This window comes from Dendropsophus ebraccatus, chromosome 7, assembly GCF_027789765.1.
Source record: "Dendropsophus ebraccatus isolate aDenEbr1 chromosome 7, aDenEbr1.pat, whole genome shotgun sequence".
NCBI classification, from domain to species: domain Eukaryota; kingdom Metazoa; phylum Chordata; class Amphibia; order Anura; family Hylidae; genus Dendropsophus; species Dendropsophus ebraccatus.
In genome coordinates, this window is record NC_091460.1 from 62361591 (window position 1) to 62381504 (window position 19914).

Below are 19914 nucleotides of genomic sequence, written 5' to 3' on the forward strand. Positions count from 1 at the left end.
ACCCTCAGATTCTTGCCAGGGTTCCTGCCTAAGGTGCCTTCATTTGTAAACATCAATGAAGCTATAGTTCTTCCAGTTTTTTTCTCCAACAGACCAGTCCCAAGAACAGATCGATCTCTCTCTTCTGGACATTTCTAGGACCATCAGGATCTACTTGTTTAGAGTAGTTCCATTAAGAAAGGAAGAAAATCTGTTAATCCTTTTCTCTGGGGGAAGGCTTCCAAACCATCCATTTCTAGATGGATTTGTAATGCTATTGGATTATGCTATCCTTCTGCACATAGATCTCAACCAGAATTCACTAAGGCGCACTCTACAAGAGCAGTTGCTTCTAGCTAAGCCGAAAGATCGTCTGTGCCTGTGGAGAATATGTCAAGCTGTCCCTGCTCATCATTATCCACATTTGTGAAACATTATAGGCTGAATACTAACTTTTTAGCCAGAACCGCCTTTTCCAGGTCTGTTCTCAATGCTGCTGCTCTGGATTACCCACCCTAAGGGGATAATTTTTGCTAGTTCCCCATATGTTGTGATGCCAATGGGACGATAGGAAAGCTAAAATTATGTTAGTTTGTTTTCCCCTGAGACCCATTGGCATCACAAAACTCCCTCCCTTGTTATGTATTCTTGTTATTTGACTGAGGATGTTGGGAGGCAGGGCCTATTTATACTTCCGTAGGAGGGGATTAAAAGCTTACTAATTGTGTTCATTAAATTATTCCTTCGTCGAAGGCGATTATGCCCCATATGTTGTAATGCCAATGGGTCTCAAGGATAACAAATTAACATAATTTTAGTTTTGTTGATGACAGTGTCTTTAAAGAGGTTTTACCACTATAGACAGTGGAGGACTGTGCAGTCCTCCCCAAGTGTTTTCAGGATGACAGCAAGTCTCAGCAATGAAACCGGATGCGATCAGTAACCTATGACAAGATAGTAATGCTTTAAAGAAGCAGTTCAGTTTTTTTTTTTTTCCAGCCCCCCGCGTAGCCGCTGTCATGTATACTTACAGAAGATGACCGGTGGTGTCCCGTTCCCGTAGGTCGTTTCCCGTCCCGCGGTGCCATTCAAATCAGGCGCGCTCACTTCCGCCGGCTGCTGCGAGTCCTCTTCTCTGACCAGTGATTATACGCCGGAAGTCACTCGCTTCCATTCATTCGCTATGGAAGCGCGTGACTTCCGGCGTTCAAATTACAAGGCCGAGAAGAGGAGTCACAGCGCCGGCGGAAGTGAGCACACCCGATTTGAATGGCACTGCGGGACGGGAACGGGACACCGATCATCTTCTGTAAGCATACATGACAGCAGCAACCCGGGGGGCCGAAAAACAAACAAACTTGAACTGCTTCTTTAAGTCATCAGGTTTTTAACCTCTTTGGACCCAAATAAAAAAAAAAAAATATTTGGCTTGTGCCTTCATAGGGATGATAAGGACAAAAAAGGAACACTTTTTTTTGTATAAAATTAAAACATTTAATGTCCTAGGAAAAACAATATAACATACATGGTATCTCAAGACAGCCACCATGAATTGAACAGTTTGGACGCATTTGTTTAGTGTACCTCCAAAGCTCACATGTAAGAGACTGCACTGTAGCACTAAACCGCATTTATGTTCAGATCGGCACACATACTGATCAGAGCTTCCTGCCACTCATCACTGGGCTCGGTCTCCTAGGTTATAGATAACATAAGACCCAGAGTACTGCCATTCTGTAGTGCTACAGTTTCTTGCAAGAGCTGCGGTTAGCTAGGAAACTGGCACTCTGTCTGTTCAGGTATGTGTGGGCTGATTTAAACATAGAAGTCATTTTAGAAAAACTAGTGCTGTACTATAGTTTTATTTCATGTAAACTTTGTAAGTTCCCAGAACACAACTTTGGTTCTGCATCCTGATTTCATTCTGAAAGAAAAGTCAGGGTAAACAGAGGATTTCTATATTATATAGCATTAAAGTGATACTTGTCACACACACCCCTTTACTCTTGCTCAATTTCATCGCTGGACAGTGTCAACTAGGTGGACTTCATGGCCGCTGGAAAGAGTGTACCCAACGTCTATTAAGCCCCACCTAGGTGCCACTGTTCACTGATGAAATGAAGTGATTTTAGAGCAGAAAGACGACAGACAAGGAGGGGGGGGGGGTATGAAAACATGCACTACTAGGAGGGGAGTGAAGCTCAGGAATGGTCACTTTGTCCTCTTACAAGGTTTTGAAATGGGCCATAAAGGCACCAAGTGGGAATTAATAATTGAAATTACATAGCTTTTTTCTTTTCTTTTTTTATCAAAACTTATGATAAAGTCAAATGCAACAATTTAAAATTTGCACAAATTTTTGTGCACTTTTGGTGGACCACACTTTCAAACTTGCAGCTAAGCTATTTAGGAAGGGGCATATTTTGATAAATTTGATGTACACAATGTAGGACCAACAAAACAACCACTTCAAAATACAGAAACAATGATAAGTTACCCCCTCCCCACCTCCAAGGCCTTATATCTTAGGATACAAGTGGGATAGAACTGGAAATAACCAAATCCAATCCGGTTAAAAAGCGCTATAGATGAAGCTTTTACCACACATTATTACATCCCAAAATCTACTCAAGCAGCAGAACATGCTCTTGTGGTATTTGGGTGGCTTTTTTCCCTTAAGTTTAGTTTTATTATTTCTTTATTTTAACCTTCACAAAATGGAAAAAAAAAACTACAAATAACTGGGAGGCCCAGGACCACCAGTTCTGGATATTTGCTCTTCACAATTCCTTCATAAATAAACTACAGAAAAACAGCCTGATGCGGCCACTGTAACCCACCGAACAACATGGCGCAGACTGCCTATGAATGTTATATTACCACATGGTCCGTAAATGTCAATAATCATCTAATAACCAGAAAGCTTAGAAAATAGAAACACCGTTATATAAAAGACAAAATTGCAACTTTTTTTTTTGTGCGCACGGTTGTCAGTTCTGAAATTTAAATGCAATTTTTCAATGTGTGAACTGGTCAAGCAGCAAACAATAACTTGTGTGAACTGCTAAACCACAAGTGAAACAATAGCACATGTGCATAATATAAAATGGCATAATTTTGGGAAATACCAAAATTAACCAAACCAAAAGCAAACATATACAAAAAGGTAACATAGAAAGATAGGGGAAGGGACCATTGCATCTTGATAGAAAGCCAAAGAAAAAAATATTGTGTTACTGTCATGGGGTAACCTAGCAATGTAGTATAACCATTCTGTGCTTATCCCCCATACTACAAAAGAATAAAAACAATAGGCATACTTGTTTTATCCCATCTCCAAAAGAAGAGAACAGTTTAGGCCAATACTAAGTGCAGAATCAGGACTTCTTGTTTCCTTAGGGGGTAGATTCAGAGGCAAGTTTTCAAATTTAGACTATTCTTTATTATCATCAATGTTACCTAAAGTGGTATTCCTATCTCAGAAATATATGACAATAGGTGGGGATTCCATGGGTAGAACTTACACCTATGCAGTTAGATGGAAAATTGAAGAGAATAAGGGCCCCTTTCTGTGTTGAAAGGAAACCAAAGGCAGATTTATTGGTCAAGTCCAGGAATATGTAGGAGATAATAGTAAAACCATGCTGGTTATTAGGTATAATACTAAGGACGGTTATGAAGAGGTGAGTAGAAGCCTGGATAAAGAGGTCGCTGTGGATTTAGTGTACCTGGATTTTGCAAAAGCGTTTGTTACTATCTCTCATGGGTGTCTGTTGGGTAAATTAAGGTCTATGGGTTTACAAAATTTAATGTGTAACTGAATGGAAAAATGGCGTATTAATCGTACCCAGAGAGTGGTGGTCAATGATTCCTACTCTAAATGGTCCCTAGTTGTACCTCAAGATTCAGTACTGGGCCCACTTCTGTTAACATTTTTATTATTGATACTGAGGATGGAAATAACAGCAATGTTTCTATATTCGAAGATGACACCACCAATGTACTACTAACTATAGTGTATACAGATACATGAGAATGTTCTGACACAGGTGGATCTGCTGCAGAAGTATCCATAGCAAAGTAGTGATGACATCTGTAATATACTTGGCCAGATTAAGGCCTCATGCACAATCTGGGATCTAAATCATGTAGCTGAAATGCATACTATCACAGTACTTATCAGAGGCACTGTCAAAGTAAGCTCTAAATTACAGCATGCTTTATCCTGCACTCTTAGAAAAGCTAAATTCAGTGCTTCTAGAGGAAAACTCAATCCACAATATGTATATGCATTCAGGACAATTAAGTGGTCCAAACAATGGTTTTCTAACTACTGAGCTACATCCCAGAGGAATAAAGAATGATTTATAGAATATACAAATACATATCCTTTGGGATGTAGCTCAGCAGTTAGAAAAATATTGTTTGGACCACTTAGTTGTCCTGAATGCATATACTTAATGTGGATAGAGTTTTTCTCTAGAAGCACAGAATTCAGCTTTTCTAAGCGTGCAGGATAAAGCGTGCTGTAATTTTTTTTACAGTAATTTACAGTTTGATTCTATGTCTATACAGCTTGGGCTTGTAAAGCCTTAAAAAGGTTTGGTGTTTAGTGATTATTATTACTATTATATATATTTTTTTTTTACACATGACTGAATGCATATGTCATGTTCACTTACACTAGTGCAGCTGCAGACATCTTCTGGTCCCCACCCATTCCTTGTTCTTGTGGCCAGGAATTTGCTAAGCAGGCAGTTTTGTGGGATTAAGATGTCACAGAAAAGCGGGGACCAAGATGCATCTGGACAGCGGCACCCCCAGTCCCCAGCAGGTGCTACTGCAGTCCCTTTACCTCTACAACTCCTGTCTTCTGTCTGCTTCCAGGATGGGAGCTCAGAGCAGCAGTGGTATCCCTTCTTGGCCTGTGACTGACTGAGCAGGCAGGTTCTCATCCCAACTAGGGTCTAGGAAGCAGGCAGAAGACAGAAGCAGCAGAGGAAATGGGAGCTGCAGTGAGACTGGACACCAGGGCTAGGCAAGTATAGTTTTGTATATTAGTTACATTACATAGTTTTGGTGCCTCTACCTGAATTCAACTGGCATAAACACAACTAAAGTCATTGGGAGACATTTGTCATCTGCCAGAGATGCCATATTGTGGGCCAGATGGGCATCAGGCCTTCGGCACCCTTTGTGTCAGTGTGGGGGGGAGAAGGTGTAATGGGTGTGGCTGCACAAAGTCTGGCCACCGTCTTCCTCCAAAGAACTGATGATATGCATTCGGCAACACTAGAAAGACACAAAATATAACAAAAAACTACATTACGTTGCCCTATCAGTTATCCGTGTAAGCTGCACATGGCCATGTTTCATCTACACTATTGGGTTTTATTATTTCCTAAGGGTATGTTCACACTAGGAAACGTGCAGAAATTTCAGTCGACAGACTCAGCTTGAAGTTCCACCTGCCCCATTGACTCAGACTCAATCTTCCGTTCGCCCAAAGAATTGACATGACAAAGGGACAGATGGAACTTCAAACTGAGTCCACCGCACGGAAATTTCTGTGTGTGTTCCGTAGGGTGAACATATCCTAACATAGCATTTAAGGGAATCTGTCAGCTCTATATCATGCTCAGAGTTTGCATCAAGAAAGTGGTGCAAAGGTGCAGCATACTCACCTGCTCCCAGCTTTGACTGACTGATGTACAGGGTTACTGCTCCAGCACTGAGCCCTATATGTCAATCAGTCAGGGCAGGGAACGGTGGAGAAATGAGAACGCATGCACACAGCTTCCTAACTCCTTGTTCCTTGCCAAGGGAAAATAAAAGTAGACTATTCTTTCTAATCTCATAGAACAACTTTCATATATGTACTTTGCGGCCAGGCTTTGAGTTCTGTAATGAGCTAAGACTTATAAAAAAAACAGATTTATTCAATAAAAATAGGTACAGGGGCTCTTGTCACTGTTGCAACCAATGCAATATTTACTTTTAGGTCGAGCTGTAATCTGATCGCTATATACAAGCAGCATACATACATACAATCAATCACTATATACAAGTAGCATATATGGGGCAACTTTATCAGCTATCTGCATGACATAAATGTTAAATGACCAATAGGATTCAAGGGTAGTACCAAATCCCTTTTGGACTGAGGTCACAGTCTTGTGATTGTACATGGGCTTGCATGACTTCATTGTGAGCTAACCAGTAAAAATGTGTGTCCATGACAAGCAAATTTCCTATCATATTGCCGCGTATTTCCAATTTTTTTTTTTTTACTGAATCACAAAATCAGTAGAGATGATTGAACCTCAAACACACTTTGGTTCGTCCAAACCCAAACTCTCTACACTTGATTACCAGTGGCTGAAAAAAAGTTGGCTGAAGAAAACATAGATACAGCCTATGGCTTTATCAATGTTTTCCAAGCAGCCTAAGGGTTCGTTAACAGAGAGACTTATATGAGGTTTTTGAAGCCAAAGCCAGGAACAGATTATAAGCGAGGTTCAATTATCTTCATAAAACAATGCATTCCTATGAAACTAACGCATAATGGGATCATAAGCAGGCAATATGATACTGTAATTTCCACAAAGGCCACTTCTAAACACAACTTCACTGGTCTTGTGTCATAGTCCCAGACGAAAGTCTCTGTATATACTGATGTGGTTGGATTACATGACATACGTGCTTCAGCGTAGAACGGAATTGAAGGTAGATGCAGAAAGTGCTCCTTCCTCTTCTGTGCTATACCCTGAATAGAAGTACAACAAGGCACTGTATAGAAGAATCTCAGCTGATAGTTTGGATTATAGCCCTCAAGAAACAGTAATAGTACAGGGCTGGCAAAAATAGATTGTACATGTATAGATTTTTTTGTGCAAATCACTCCTAGAACGGAACTTTCAATATGTAGTTTCTTAAAATTCTCTGATTAAAATAATATCTCTTCCAATACATAAAAATAGCTTCTGAGAGAGGTAACATTTCACACCATCAGGAAAAAAAAGTGCAAATTTCAACATATTAACAGATAAACCCTACAAGGTTTAGGGATAGTAGTATGAGCAATTGTAGAAACGGGGATGGATGTCATTTCTGTAATTTTGATATTTTCATAAATTATCCTTAAAAGAAAAGAAAAACAAATACAATGCACAAGCATACTAAACCAACAACACTGCATCAAATGATGACAGTACCACACAGGGCAAAATCATAATACATGAACTCATAACCAAAAGTATACAAAAAAAAAGACAATGGGTGGTATGTCAAAACTCAGGATCAGAAAGACATAAAACCTACGGCCATGCAGCATATAAAATTCGGTTATTTTTTTTTTATATTATCCATATATATATGTAGTTATTTACAGAATATTTTACACCATCTATACAACCATGAATCTTCAAAACATCCTCAAAATAGTGTTATGTGGTTTACAAAAAATAGCAATGATTACACTTTCTTCTAATATGAAATACAGCATGAACTGTGCAACATGCCGACTGATCTGTCATCCCCGCCACACATCTGATCTTTGGTTCTAGAGATTCTTGCAAGAAGCAGGTCAGGAATGGGGGGGGGGACTTATAAAACCTTAACACAATCTAGCAAATAGATACAATGTACAATGTAGGACTATAGTACAAGATGCAGCATAAATTGTATTTACACAAATGCTTTCACAAATTATGTAGAACCGTAATAGAATACATTTAGATGTCCCTAGAAATGTTGTTTTAGTTACAGCATGTTGTTGTCTTTAATCACATGTAATGCCTCATCCACACAGCCCACAGATGAGCCGATCACAATCATGGACCGTGTACCTCTGAGAGGGATTAAAGTATATGGATGCCACACCACAAAACACTCCATATACGAGCAGTCTCTGGGCTCCTGTTCTCCTTTTCAAAATGGATGTGTGCATGACCACATTGAAATCAATGAGTCCCTTTTCTGTCTGTAAGGGTATGTGCACACTGAGGAATTCTCACTGAATTCCGCTTATTTAAATGCAACATTGCTCCCTTCTATAAAGCAAAATGGGAATCCCGTCTGTGCACACAGTGAAAATTTCCGTCCGGAAAATTGGGCGGATTCTGCTAGAGGAATCCTATAGAAGTCAATGGGGCTTAAATTCTGCTTTAATTCCGCCTGAACTGAATAGGAGAGGAAATTCAAGCAGAAAACTTTCCTTTACAATTCCTCGAGAATTTCTCAGTGTGCACATACCCTAAATCGGATCCTGATTCATAGACAGAAAAAAAAAAAAACTGATTGGGCATGAGGTCTTAGGCCTCCCTGTTTGTGCAGCTGCAAGTTCGGAGCTCGGTAGATGTTCCCCATAAAGCTAGCCTTCCCGCTCCCTTCCCTCAATGCTCTAATCCACTTCCTGCACTGATGTGGTTGTAAAAATAATGGAGCCCGAAAATCTTCTAAGTAAGCACAAACCTAATCTGACCACATACACTGACTCTTACCGCATGTGGTTACAGAGCGCAACTTAAATGTGTAATGTTAGAAAGGCTACATTACACAAAGTACAAAGTATAAATATGAAACATAGAAGATTGTCAGCAGAAAAAGATCACTTGGTCCATCTAGTCTGCCCTTTTAATATTTCCTTTCTTATTATCTTAGGACAGATATATGTTTATCTCAGGCAGGTTTACATTATGTTATTGTAGATTTACCTACCACGCTGCTGACATCTAAATTCCCATGTATTCCACTGGTTGTAAACACTTGGGGACATCTTAGTTTTCAAAGAATTAAATGCCCTATTACACAGGCCAATTACCTGCCCAATAAAGCAAATATCACTGCGTGTAATAGAGCCAAAGATAAGCCAAAAAAAAATACTTTGTGTGCACGTCAGCCCAGTCGTAATGTAGCATGAGGGGAGATTGTCGGCGAAGAGTGTCAGTGAGGGTCCGGGAGCGGGATGCGGCGATGCGCATGCACCAGGTTCTTTATTTCTTATTATTTCCCTCACACCCCCTGCCAGACTTCTCCATTAAGGCCAAATTCACACTATACAGGTGCATTTTTATTCTTGTATTAAAGCCTCAAGATCTAGCCCGACCACAGGTCTTAGGATACCATCGGATCGGCTCATCAGACCTGTCGTTGGGCAAGGACTTGTGTCCATTTAACAGTCACAAAAACGTGGCTATATTATGCTAGTGTGAATCCAGCCTAAATTTGTCTTTCACATAAGCGTTTTCAAGCATATTTTGTGAAATGGGATATTTTCTACTCTGCAGAGTGGCTACATAGTTCTTCCTAGGAATTAGGCAGAGTCCCAGAGGTAAATATGCTATAAATGTCTACAAAGGGACAGCACCACTGTTCCACAGGCAACTTACCTACTATCTGCTTATCAACTTACCTAGAAAATCTGCATAAAATACTTGCAACATTTTCACATATATGTGAATTTACACTAAATGTGACACCAGGCAATGGGATGTACCTATATTGCTGCTTTTTTTTTTTTTTTTTTTTTTGTTTAAATAAAATGTGCCCATCTTTGCAGGTACTGGTATCAAAGCCCAAAGTAAGACATGTAAGGATTCTACAAGTGTGTATGCAAGTAGCATTTGGTAAAAAGAAACTAAAAACATATCACATATAAAAATCTAAAATCGTTCATAAAAGTTTAAGGAAAGACTAGACAGTCAAACACCACACACTGGTGTGTTACTACAGCAAGTATCTCTAGGACCAAAGGATACATGGAAAAACATTAATTCACCCCGACGCTGACCATATGTTGTGTCTGTATTACAGCAGAGCTGCACAACATTCCAGGTAGGTGTCAGCTCCCAGTGAATGAACTCCAAATCGTACCAACATTCATCGTGTTACTTTAGTAGTGATCATCTCAATACTGTCCCTTCATCCTTCCAATCACGTCCTCTGGATAATGTCCACCATAAGTCATTTCTACAATTGCTGAACTTTAGAAGAATCGCTCATGCTGTCAGTCCTATGCCGTGTTAACTGCTGCTGGTGGGATGGAGCAAAGGTGCCTTGTTGCACAGGAAAAGAGGAGAGGATGAGCTGAGCAGACTGGTTCCCATGAACTAGCCTGGAGGCCTGAGAAACAGCAGACAACATATTGTTACAGGAAAATCAATGCACTGAAAGGCTCAATTCTAGGTTAAAGTTCCTAAAGCTCCACCCTCCAAATATAACCTTGTCTATTATCACAGACACCCAAAGGCTCTGTTTATATCCTTTCCCTGCTCCTACAATGAAACAGAAGAATTGAATTAAAGCTGTGATGGATCCTCCATGATGGTCACCGGAGACTCCTGACAGGCCCCGCTGACTTATAATGGAGTCTGCTGGATTCCATCAAGATGTATGTCATCTTAATAGCGCTGCATGCTGCATTACTTTCATCTGTAAACTGTTATGTATTCTGCACAAAGTTTCCAAACTGAGCTTCCAACACAGATGTGAATAGAGCTTTAAACTTTCATCATCTGAAAGATGACATTACCTGTAAGAACTGTTGCGGCTGCTGGCCTAGCTGCGCTTGAGCTTGCTGCTGTTGTACAGAAGGTAGCTGCTGCGATTGCTCTTGCTGGCTCTGCTGTTGCTGGGTAATGGAAATGGTCTGTGGTTGTTGCTGCTGTGTGGCGAAGGTTGGGTATGCAGTTACTACCGGCCCCATAAACATTGTGCTTGGAACCATAACTGCTCCACAAGCCACTGGTGTGGTCACAAGTTTGGTTACTATCTGTTGCGCTTGTGAAAACCTGTAATATACATATTAATTATATACTTGCAGTAAGTGAAGGTCTACAGTCCATCCCTATACAATACACTATTTCCATTCTAATCCATGAAAACAGCAAAACTACTTCAAATGCTCCACTCTTTCTGGACATAATATAACATTTTTACTACCATTCTTTTTTTTTTATTACTTACCTGATTTGTCTGTCTTGGGGAAATGTGGTAACAGCAGCTCCTTGGTTATTCTGCTGTATGTTGGATGGCATTTGCACCATATTAGCGGAGGATGGCTGAGAGATAACCATAGTGTTGTACAATGGTGCCTGGCTGGCCATGGATGTCTGCTGAGAATGTCCTCCGTGTAGGTTTTGCTGGCCCTATGGTAGAGAAGAGTTTGTTAGGAGGAGAAGTTAGACAGACTTTGGGCTTTTAAAAGTATGCAACACCTAGGAGTAAGCAAAGTCAAAAGGAGTAAAAAGCATTTATCAAGTATCTTCAGTGACTACACATTGTACCTGGCTAGTGTTTTGTAAAGGCTGCTGCTGGAGCATGTGTGGAGCTCCCATGTGGTTGGGGTTCATACCCCCCTGCAGCTGGTTAGTCTGTACCACTTGGCCCTGCATGGTCAGCTGGGGGAGTTGCTGCATGTTTGAGCTGTTTCCTGATGAAACCTGCACTGGTCCAAAGTTTAAGCCAGGGGTAGGCTGCTGCAGAAACATCTACAAAACAAATATAAAAGGCATATAGGAAACAGTATACAAAATGTAAAACAACCAAGACCTATCAGAATATATAAAGCCTTCATTTAAAAAAAAAAAAAAGCAGGGACATGCGTAAGTATAAGAATTTTTTTTTTTATATATATATGGGAAGGTATTGCTTTGCTTCTCGCTATGTTACTCCTTTGCTATATACACATATATTGCTAATTTTCTAAAAACATTCTCTAGTTTTCCTTAAACAAAAGCATCTTTTCCATTCAAATTCAAATGGATGGATTTGGGCAACTTCAGAAGAGGGACTCTCGTAGCATTTAAGACTCCTCCTCCCAAATAATAACACTTTGTCTATGGCAAAGATGTTGTCTTAATGGGATAAACAGTATAAAATTCTATAGATAAAGGGGTTGTCTACAATCCGAAAAACCTGGTAAGACAGCACTACACCTGTCTACAGGTTGTGTAATATACTGCAGCACTACTCAATGTAATGCAGTGCAGCTGGGCTGCAATACCAAGCATAACCAATGGGCAGGTGCGGCACTTAAAAGTGTACCTGTCATTTGTAAAAACCCTGGACATGTCAGGCACGTCAAAAGTTTTGATTGGTCCAGGTCCAAGTGTTCAGACCCGTACCAACTGGAAGAACGAGCGGGAGAGCACACAATGGGTAGTGTCTGCTTAATGTTAGAAAAAAAAAAAAAAAAGAGTTGGGCTCATAATGTAAGTCTATGGAGCCAGACTCTTTCTTTTCTCACAAAGAACGAGGTCCTCTCTACCAGCTTGTTCTCCTAATCAGGGCTGTGGAGTCGGAGTTGTGGAGTCGGAGCTAGCTTAGGCTGGAGTCGGAGTTAGAAAAAAACATACCGACTCAGACTACAGCTTTAAAAAAAATCTTTAAAAAATGTAGAATAGAATTTTGATATGAATTTTACAAGTTTAGCTCATGAATATATATTAGTAATAGCACGCTGGCCCTATTACGTAAGGGTGGTGAGGGAAAAGTTGTCGGTCACTATTTGGCAGTTTGTTTCTGAGCTGCAAGAGTCCATTGTGTGGGGGGAGATCTGTGCTGTTCTCTTCCTGGATGCTGGATGACTGTATATGAGCAGCAGTGTAATATGGGGATATCCTGTGTAATATACAGGAGGAGGAGAAGACATAAGCAGTGTAGCTGTAACCTCTGTCCTCAGTGTGGTGTTTTCTCTCTGGGAGAAGATTGTGTGTTTTTCTTCAGTGTTTAATGGCTGCAGCTGTGTGTGTGTGTGTGTGTGTGTGTGTGTACGTGCGTGCTATGGCTGCGGTAGGCAGTGTGTGTGCTATGGCTGCAGCAGGCTGTGTGTGTGTGTGTGTGTGCGCTATGGCTGCAGCAAGCTGTGTGTGTGTGTGCGCGCACTATGGCTGCAGCAGGCTGTGTGTATGTGTGCTATGGCCGCAGCAGGCTGTGTGTGTGTGTGGTGCGCGCTATGGCTGCAGCAGGCTGTGTGTGTGCGCGCACTATGGCTGCAGCAGGCTGTGTGTGTGCGTGCGCTATGGCTGCAGCAGGCTGTGAGTGTGCGCGCTATGGCTGCAGCAGGCTGTGTGTGTGCGTGCGCTATGGCTGCAGCAGGCTGTGTGTGTGCGTGCGCTATGGCTGCAGCAGGCTGTGTGTGTGCGTGCGCTATGGCTGCAGCAGGCTGTGTGTGTGTGTGTGCGCACTATGGCTGCAGCAGGCTGTGTGTGTGTGTGCTATGGCCGCAGCAGGCTGTGTGTGTGTGGTGCGCGCTATGGCTGCAGCAGGCTGTGTGTGTGCGTGCGCTATGGCTGCAGCAGGCTGTGTGTGTGCGTGCGCTATGGCTGCAGCAGGCTGTGTGTATGCGTGCGCTATGGCTGCAGCAGGCTGTGTGTGTGCGTGCGCTATGGCTGCAGCAGGCTGTGTGTGTGCGTGCGCTATGGCTGCAGCAGGCTGTGTGTGTGCGTGCGCTATGGCTGCAGCAGGCTGTGTGTGTGTGTGTGTGTGTGCGCTTTAGTTGCAGCAGGCTGTGTGTGTGCTATGGCTGCAGCAGGCTGTGTGTGCGTGTGCTATTGCGTGCCCCAACAGTGACCTTCTATATCACTGTGTGACCTCTATATCACTGTGTGTGACCCCCTGTATATCACTATGGCTGACCTCTATATCACAGGGATCTGGCATTGTTAGCAGTGTTTCTTTAAGTATGGTGAATATTTAGTTAGAAACACAGAAGACTGTCAGCAGGAAAAGATCACCTGCTCCATCTAGTCTAGTTGTGAGTAGTTCAGAACATGAAGGCTGGAGACTGGCTGCATCCACTGCAAACACAGGAGAAGCTGCTTTATATCTTTCCTCATTCCCTCAGAAGTCGCCCCAGGATCATGTAGGACATTAGGGAGAAGCTGCTGAGCCAGGGTGATAAATAACTCCCCTGGTATATGACTGGCCATTTATGAAGGAGCAGGAGTCAGAGTCGGTCCTGATAAAATTCAGGAGTCGGAGCTGCGGCTAACTGACGCCACAGCCCTGCTCCCAATCGGTTAAAATAAGTGTTTACACTTAAAATAAGAAACCAGCCATGTTTCTCTCATACCGGAGAAGATTTGAGGGAGGGGGCAGTTACTGAGCACAACTTAATGCAATAAAAAGTGTAGCAGGACACAGGCCAATACCTGGAAACCCTGACCATGGACCATCTGCAGCTGCTCCTGAATCTTCCTTAATTCCTCCTGCTGTCGGTGAATGTTTTCCTCTATGATGCGCGTTCTTTGCTCCAGCTGATCCTTCAGGTGCTTCATGGCTCCAAACTGTGCCGTAAACTGAAATATGGGCTGAAAATCATTAAGTAAATGGCAACGGCTCAAAACTTTCCAATACAGACTAGAAATTAACAGGGTTGTACAAATTAGAAACTGAGAAGATAACAGCTGATTGTAAAAGGCACAAATAAAATACAACAAATGTTTCATTACAGAAATGCAGAATCTAGCAACATTTAGTGAGGCCTGCCTTTTTCTAGAGAAAGATTGTAGTAAGATCCAGTAACATCCTTGCTTACCTGACTTATCCCAGTCTGTAGGTGAATGGCAGGAGCTTGTTGCTTCTGTACTGGCTGAGATAGTGATTGGTTAAGAGACTGGGAGCTTATTGACTAGAAGAAAAAAATCAAAAATGTTATTAACATATATATGACATTATGTTGGGTTATTGTATCACTACAACAAGTGATACAGTCTCACCTGGCTGCTAATTGAGGAGCGCCTCTTATCCAAGCCTGACAAAGTTTGTCGTGGAGGTGTACTGGTATCTGTAGGAATCTTGGTAGGTGTAGCTAAACAAGTCAGAAAATAGGAAGCAATAAAACAATGTTTACACAGTGCACAGTGTGAATATGACTAATATGGATGTACTTTTGCGTCTACAACATCTCCTACTCACATGATGGATCAGACACCGCTGTGTGAGAAGAGGACTTGATGGAGCTCTTGGATGAGGGAGATGGCGTCCTACTGTCATCAAACCTCTCTAAGGCATCCTTCAGGCTGTCCTTACTTATATGATTGTCTGACACATTGTCCTGATTCTAAAAAGAGAGACCGGAAATAAGTGACGCATTCGTCTCACAAACAGTACTGTATAGCATCCAAACAAAAACAACAATGCAGATCCAACAGGTAAATTGCAACACATACATATACCTTAGGAGGTAACACAAATGATATAACCTATGCTATCATAGAAAGCCTTATAGAACAAATATAATGTTTACCATGGATATAAGGCCTGTTGAATAGTTATCCATTTCAATCATAAAACAAAACTGTAATGACTCTCACTTTGTAAAAAACTGATAATTTCCTACATGTTATGAGAGGTCAAAGGACCGGTATCCCGAAATCAAGAGATACACTCCCATTCCAAGACCATTCATTTCTACAAAATGCCAGACACAACATCCAACCTAAACCCCTTTAATTTTCATGTAGAAGGAACATGACAACCCTTCTCTGGTGAACGGAGATACTTCTACCACACCATGGTTCACAAATTATACAGTCATAAGAAAATAAGAAGTCAAGACACTCACTTTATCTGAGATGATCGCTGGTGGGGAATCTTCAATACCAAGCTCACGCCTCCTTTCTGAGCCAACCTCAGCATAGCTGCAATATGAAATTATTTATTTTACAAACACAATTTCTTCAAGCGAGCAAACCAATTGGAAACATCCTGTTTTTTACACACACACACACACACACACACACGAAGAGAATTCGTAACTATATATTGTTACATAAAAGAACACTCCTGTAGACTATTTCAGGCTGTGGAAAGCTTTCTGCATATGGATGACATGTCAGCACACCATGGAGGCTACATCCATAGTGGAACATAGTGGCACATTGCCGCTTATCCTGTATTTCACAAGTCAATGATGACAGAGGAATACAGCTCAGCAACTTAACTTTACTGGTATAGCTTCCTTAAAATCTAAGTGCAACTCGAGCATGCTCAAGCCAGATCCTTCAGCCTTTTATTCATGGTGGCTGAAGTTGGATGTAACACTAGGGAGTCATGGAAAACATGGACACAGCCATAGGTCTCCTAGGCCATACTTACAGTAAGTTTGTTCATCTCTAAGGACTTCCCCGCCCAGCATCATGTACTAATATGATTCCAGGATTGGGGAAAGAGTTTGAAATCTAAACTGCACTGCTATGAATCAGCTGCTATGACTCATTAGAGGGCTTTCCCCCTTATTATTTATCTAAAGGGGAGATAAGTGTCTGGTTAGAAGGGTCCCATCTCCTTGTTCAACCATAAGTATGCATGCTGCTGCTCCATTCAAGGTCAATGAGTACAGGGCTTGGCTATCTCCATCAGTTCCATAGTTTGAATGGGGCAACACTAGAGCCATAGATACACACAGAGATCCGATTCTCCCACTGCCTGCATGCTGACTACTAAGCACAACAGCAGATTGCTATTAATTCTTTATTATAAAAAAAGTCTTATAGCCTGAGAAAATGTACAATCTGCAAAGTGAGTCATCCCACATCCTCCACCTAAAACCTTCAATGTCTACAGAAATCCAGATTGTGTGTAGAGGACTAATACAAATCTTAATTTTTGAATCTCGAGTGGTATTCTATGACCAACGTTATACTTTACATTCAGGTTAACTGGTTGAATAATAGAAAATTAAAACATGCACTGGCACAAGTAACTGTAGGCAGACCATGTATAGATGTAAATCTAGGGATCTTACCTTACAACAGTGTGTGTGCACACAATGAACTCCGGTCTGGAGTTCCATTGATGGTAGGTGATATAGTATCGAGTCTGCAACCATATCCACTGCTGTCCTTTGGTCAGAAATCTATAGTAACATGACTTGCCTTTTCCATACTGCATTACTACAAAAAAAAAAAAAAAAAAAAAAAAAAAGTGTAAAGCAATCATCACTAGCCTGCCCCTATCCGAGCAAACAATATCATAACATTAATAGAAAGACATATCCAGATATATCCAATCCTGTCAGACAAACTTTGTCTTGCTGTGCATATGTGTAGACTTATTAAAGGACACCTATACTGACATGTTACTGCAGTCTGAAGTGACAATGACTGGGCATGTGCATCACCCAGCACTTAGAGCAGTAGTTGGACATATACACTAGTATACAATATGAACACCAAGTGGCACCATACTATGTAAGCAAATTTCAGAACTGTTCACTAGAGCAGCATGTAAATAGTAAAGATTGTTAATTTTGTATTGATGGGGCAACTTCTTTAAACACGGACAAAGATAATTTAGACAATTAGAACAAGATCTATGCACATTTACAAACCACCTACAATGTTCATGGCATTTAGCAAGATTCTCCAAGTCATCTACGTGGTAGTAATCATAGCCTGAAGTGCCTAGCACCTCAAATGGCAAATATCCGATTATTGGTGGTGCCCTAAGAAAAGATTACAGATAAAGCAAACATTAGCACTGTGTACTGAAAAGACATCATACATATTCATACATCATTAAGCTTCCGCGGCAGATAGTCATAGAAAATTGTAACTAGAGAATCGGCCTTTTTCATGCTGCTCCTGGTTCAGACTCCTGCCACCAGACGTTCCCTTACCTCTACTCAGCTATCAGAGCTACACAGGCTTGATAAAAGGTCGAGGTTCAACCGAAATGTCTCCATTCATAGACCTTGCATGTATGCTCAATGATCTTCTGATATTACCTACTATGTCTTGTTAGAGTATGTCTAATTACCGTTTGGAATAAATATCACTTTATTTACACCTGTATGGTTTTCTGAGTGCTGTGATTAGTTCGACTTTGCTTGTGGTTCCGGCAGCATGAAATTGATGACAGGTTCCCTCTAAGTAGAGCTAGCAAGTGCCTTACTAAGAGGAGGTTTTACTCATCCAGCATTTTTTTTAACTCACCTGTGGTCCAGGAAGAGGAACTTCCATTCCAAACTGTGCCTTGATGTGAACTCCTCATTAGGTTCCTCCACAGTACACATTTCCTGATGATGGGGGACATAAAAAACATAAATATAACAATCTGCATCTATAAACTAATGGAGGACATACTATATGGTTATAGCTTTATGTAAAGCCACCTTCCCAGAAATCTTCTCAATGCATCTTAAATAAAAACAACTTCACAAACCATCTAAATTACAATTCTACTCTACTTCTCATATGAAGAGCTACGGCCCCAAAGACTGCAAAAAGGACTGTGTAGTCTGCTCCTACAGTTATACCCAACTTCCATCTGCCCCCTACATGCATTCAGGAGGTTACAAATAGGTCACAGACAGATGGCAAGAGCACTGCAGGACCAGGTTTGTCTGTAGTCTGATACGTGGAGACAAACACAAATAACATATTTTAAAGAGGTTAATATTAGAGTTTATGTGAGTGCTATTCTTCTTTAACATTTACCTAGCCTTATCCTTGCATCGCCATACTTTCTGGAACATCTGTGCATAGAACTGCAGCAATATCCTACTCACGTGAATGGGACAACACTACAGGTCCTTGCAGAGCCGCTACATACAGTACGGCAACACAAGGAGGGCAGTGGCGCTCACACAAGCAATGCAGCTCCTTTAAACAGTTTCTTGGAACAGGAGTTGGGCCCTCACTGATCCATCAAAGGCCTATCTGAAAATCTGCTTATTTACAGACTTCCTCGTTGTCATCTGTATTGTTGCCATGAGACTTCAAATAACCGTTTGAAACAATTGTTAGCATTAAACAAGACATACCTTAATGAACTGAGGAGTAGCCAGCCGTACAGTAGCTACAAAGCACACCCTCTCTTCATAGGAGGGCCTCAGAGACCTCTGTAATGCCCCGTCAAAACCATTGTGTGTTGAGTTCGGCACTTAAATAAAAAGGGATAGGAATTGTTAAAAGACCCCAGTATAACATCCCATAATTTACACATAGTATTGTCAAGGATTAAATGTGCCCTTTCCAGCCTTTAAAATAAAAAATAAAAAATAAAAAAAAGTTGCCTATTAAGAGCACATGAACAATGAAAGGAGTACTCAGGACATTTACTTTTTCGGAGGACTCACATCTCTTGCAGGTAACAATTACATCGCTGAGCAGAAATCATCACCAGATGGAGGGTATGGGTTGTTTATTATTTTCTCACCAACTCCAGCAATATATTTTAAAAATGAAGGCACGGAGCACCCCTTTAAAGAGTTGGTGCTTTGCTCAAGACCTTCTCATTATCTTGGCCAGACTAATTTACACTGAGAGACTTGGGGACCTTTTACACAGACTGATTATCGTCAGGCAGGAACGCTCACTCCCCGATCTTTTATGAGAGCATTTACATTATCGCTAGATGGCTGCATGTTTTCCCACGTGAATGGGCCTGCCTCTAGATTTAGCCTTGTAAAGGTTTTGCACACGAGTGTTGACTGCTAAGTGAGTAGCATTTTCATTTTATACTAGGTAACACTGCAGGAGAAGCAGGTAGTTGTATCAATGTGATAACTGCTGACTGTACAGAGACCGGAGCTAACCATTGTAATTATTCAATATACATACAGTAACTTACCATTGTTTAAGGACTTGAAGTTTCCAATGCATTTTACAAATTCATATGTGGCTGGTTCTTTTGGATCTACTGTTCCCCGCAACATGTGGCAACAGAATTCAAGTTCATTTTTTGCTGCAGAAAAAAAACAACAACATGTATATCAATATATATCTATACACACACACTTACTCGAAGGGTTGTTTGCATCTAAACCTAAATTGTACTGTACAAATGCAGACAGAATAAATGGATATGTGAAAAGGACCTTAGTGATTCCTGCTATGTAACAGGCAACTTACAGCCCTTCTGCCATATACCAAAGCAGATACTGTAAAGCATCTCACTCAGAAAGAAATGCAAAGACATAATATGTAT

The 19914-nt window shown here is 41.1% G+C and overlaps 1 protein-coding gene across 2 annotated transcripts in view; it reads right to left on the reverse strand.

The window, feature by feature from the left end:
• Positions 1-5897: 5897 nt before the first annotated feature.
• Positions 5898-19914, reverse strand: part of CLOCK (clock circadian regulator) — a 69567-nt gene continuing 55550 nt past the window's right edge. The window contains exons 9-22 of one of the 2 annotated variants that reach the window (XM_069977635.1): positions 19558-19671; positions 18749-18867; positions 17919-18001; positions 17322-17428; positions 16730-16877; positions 15548-15623; positions 14899-15043; positions 14700-14791; positions 14519-14611; positions 14133-14279; positions 11265-11468; positions 10945-11126; positions 10511-10769; positions 5898-10101 (exon numbers count right to left, since the gene is read on the reverse strand). In XM_069977635.1, the coding sequence (XP_069833736.1) occupies positions 9949-10101; positions 10511-10769; positions 10945-11126; positions 11265-11468; positions 14133-14279; positions 14519-14611; positions 14700-14791; positions 14899-15043; positions 15548-15623; positions 16730-16877; positions 17322-17428; positions 17919-18001; positions 18749-18867; positions 19558-19671 (1922 nt within the window). In that variant the 3' untranslated portion in view covers positions 5898-9948. Of the gene's footprint in view, positions 10102-10510; positions 10770-10944; positions 11127-11264; positions 11469-14132; positions 14292-14518; positions 14612-14699; positions 14792-14898; positions 15044-15547; positions 15624-16729; positions 16878-17321; positions 17429-17918; positions 18002-18748; positions 18868-19557; positions 19672-19914 lie in introns of both variants that reach the window. The other variant, XM_069977634.1, reaches the window with a different exon arrangement.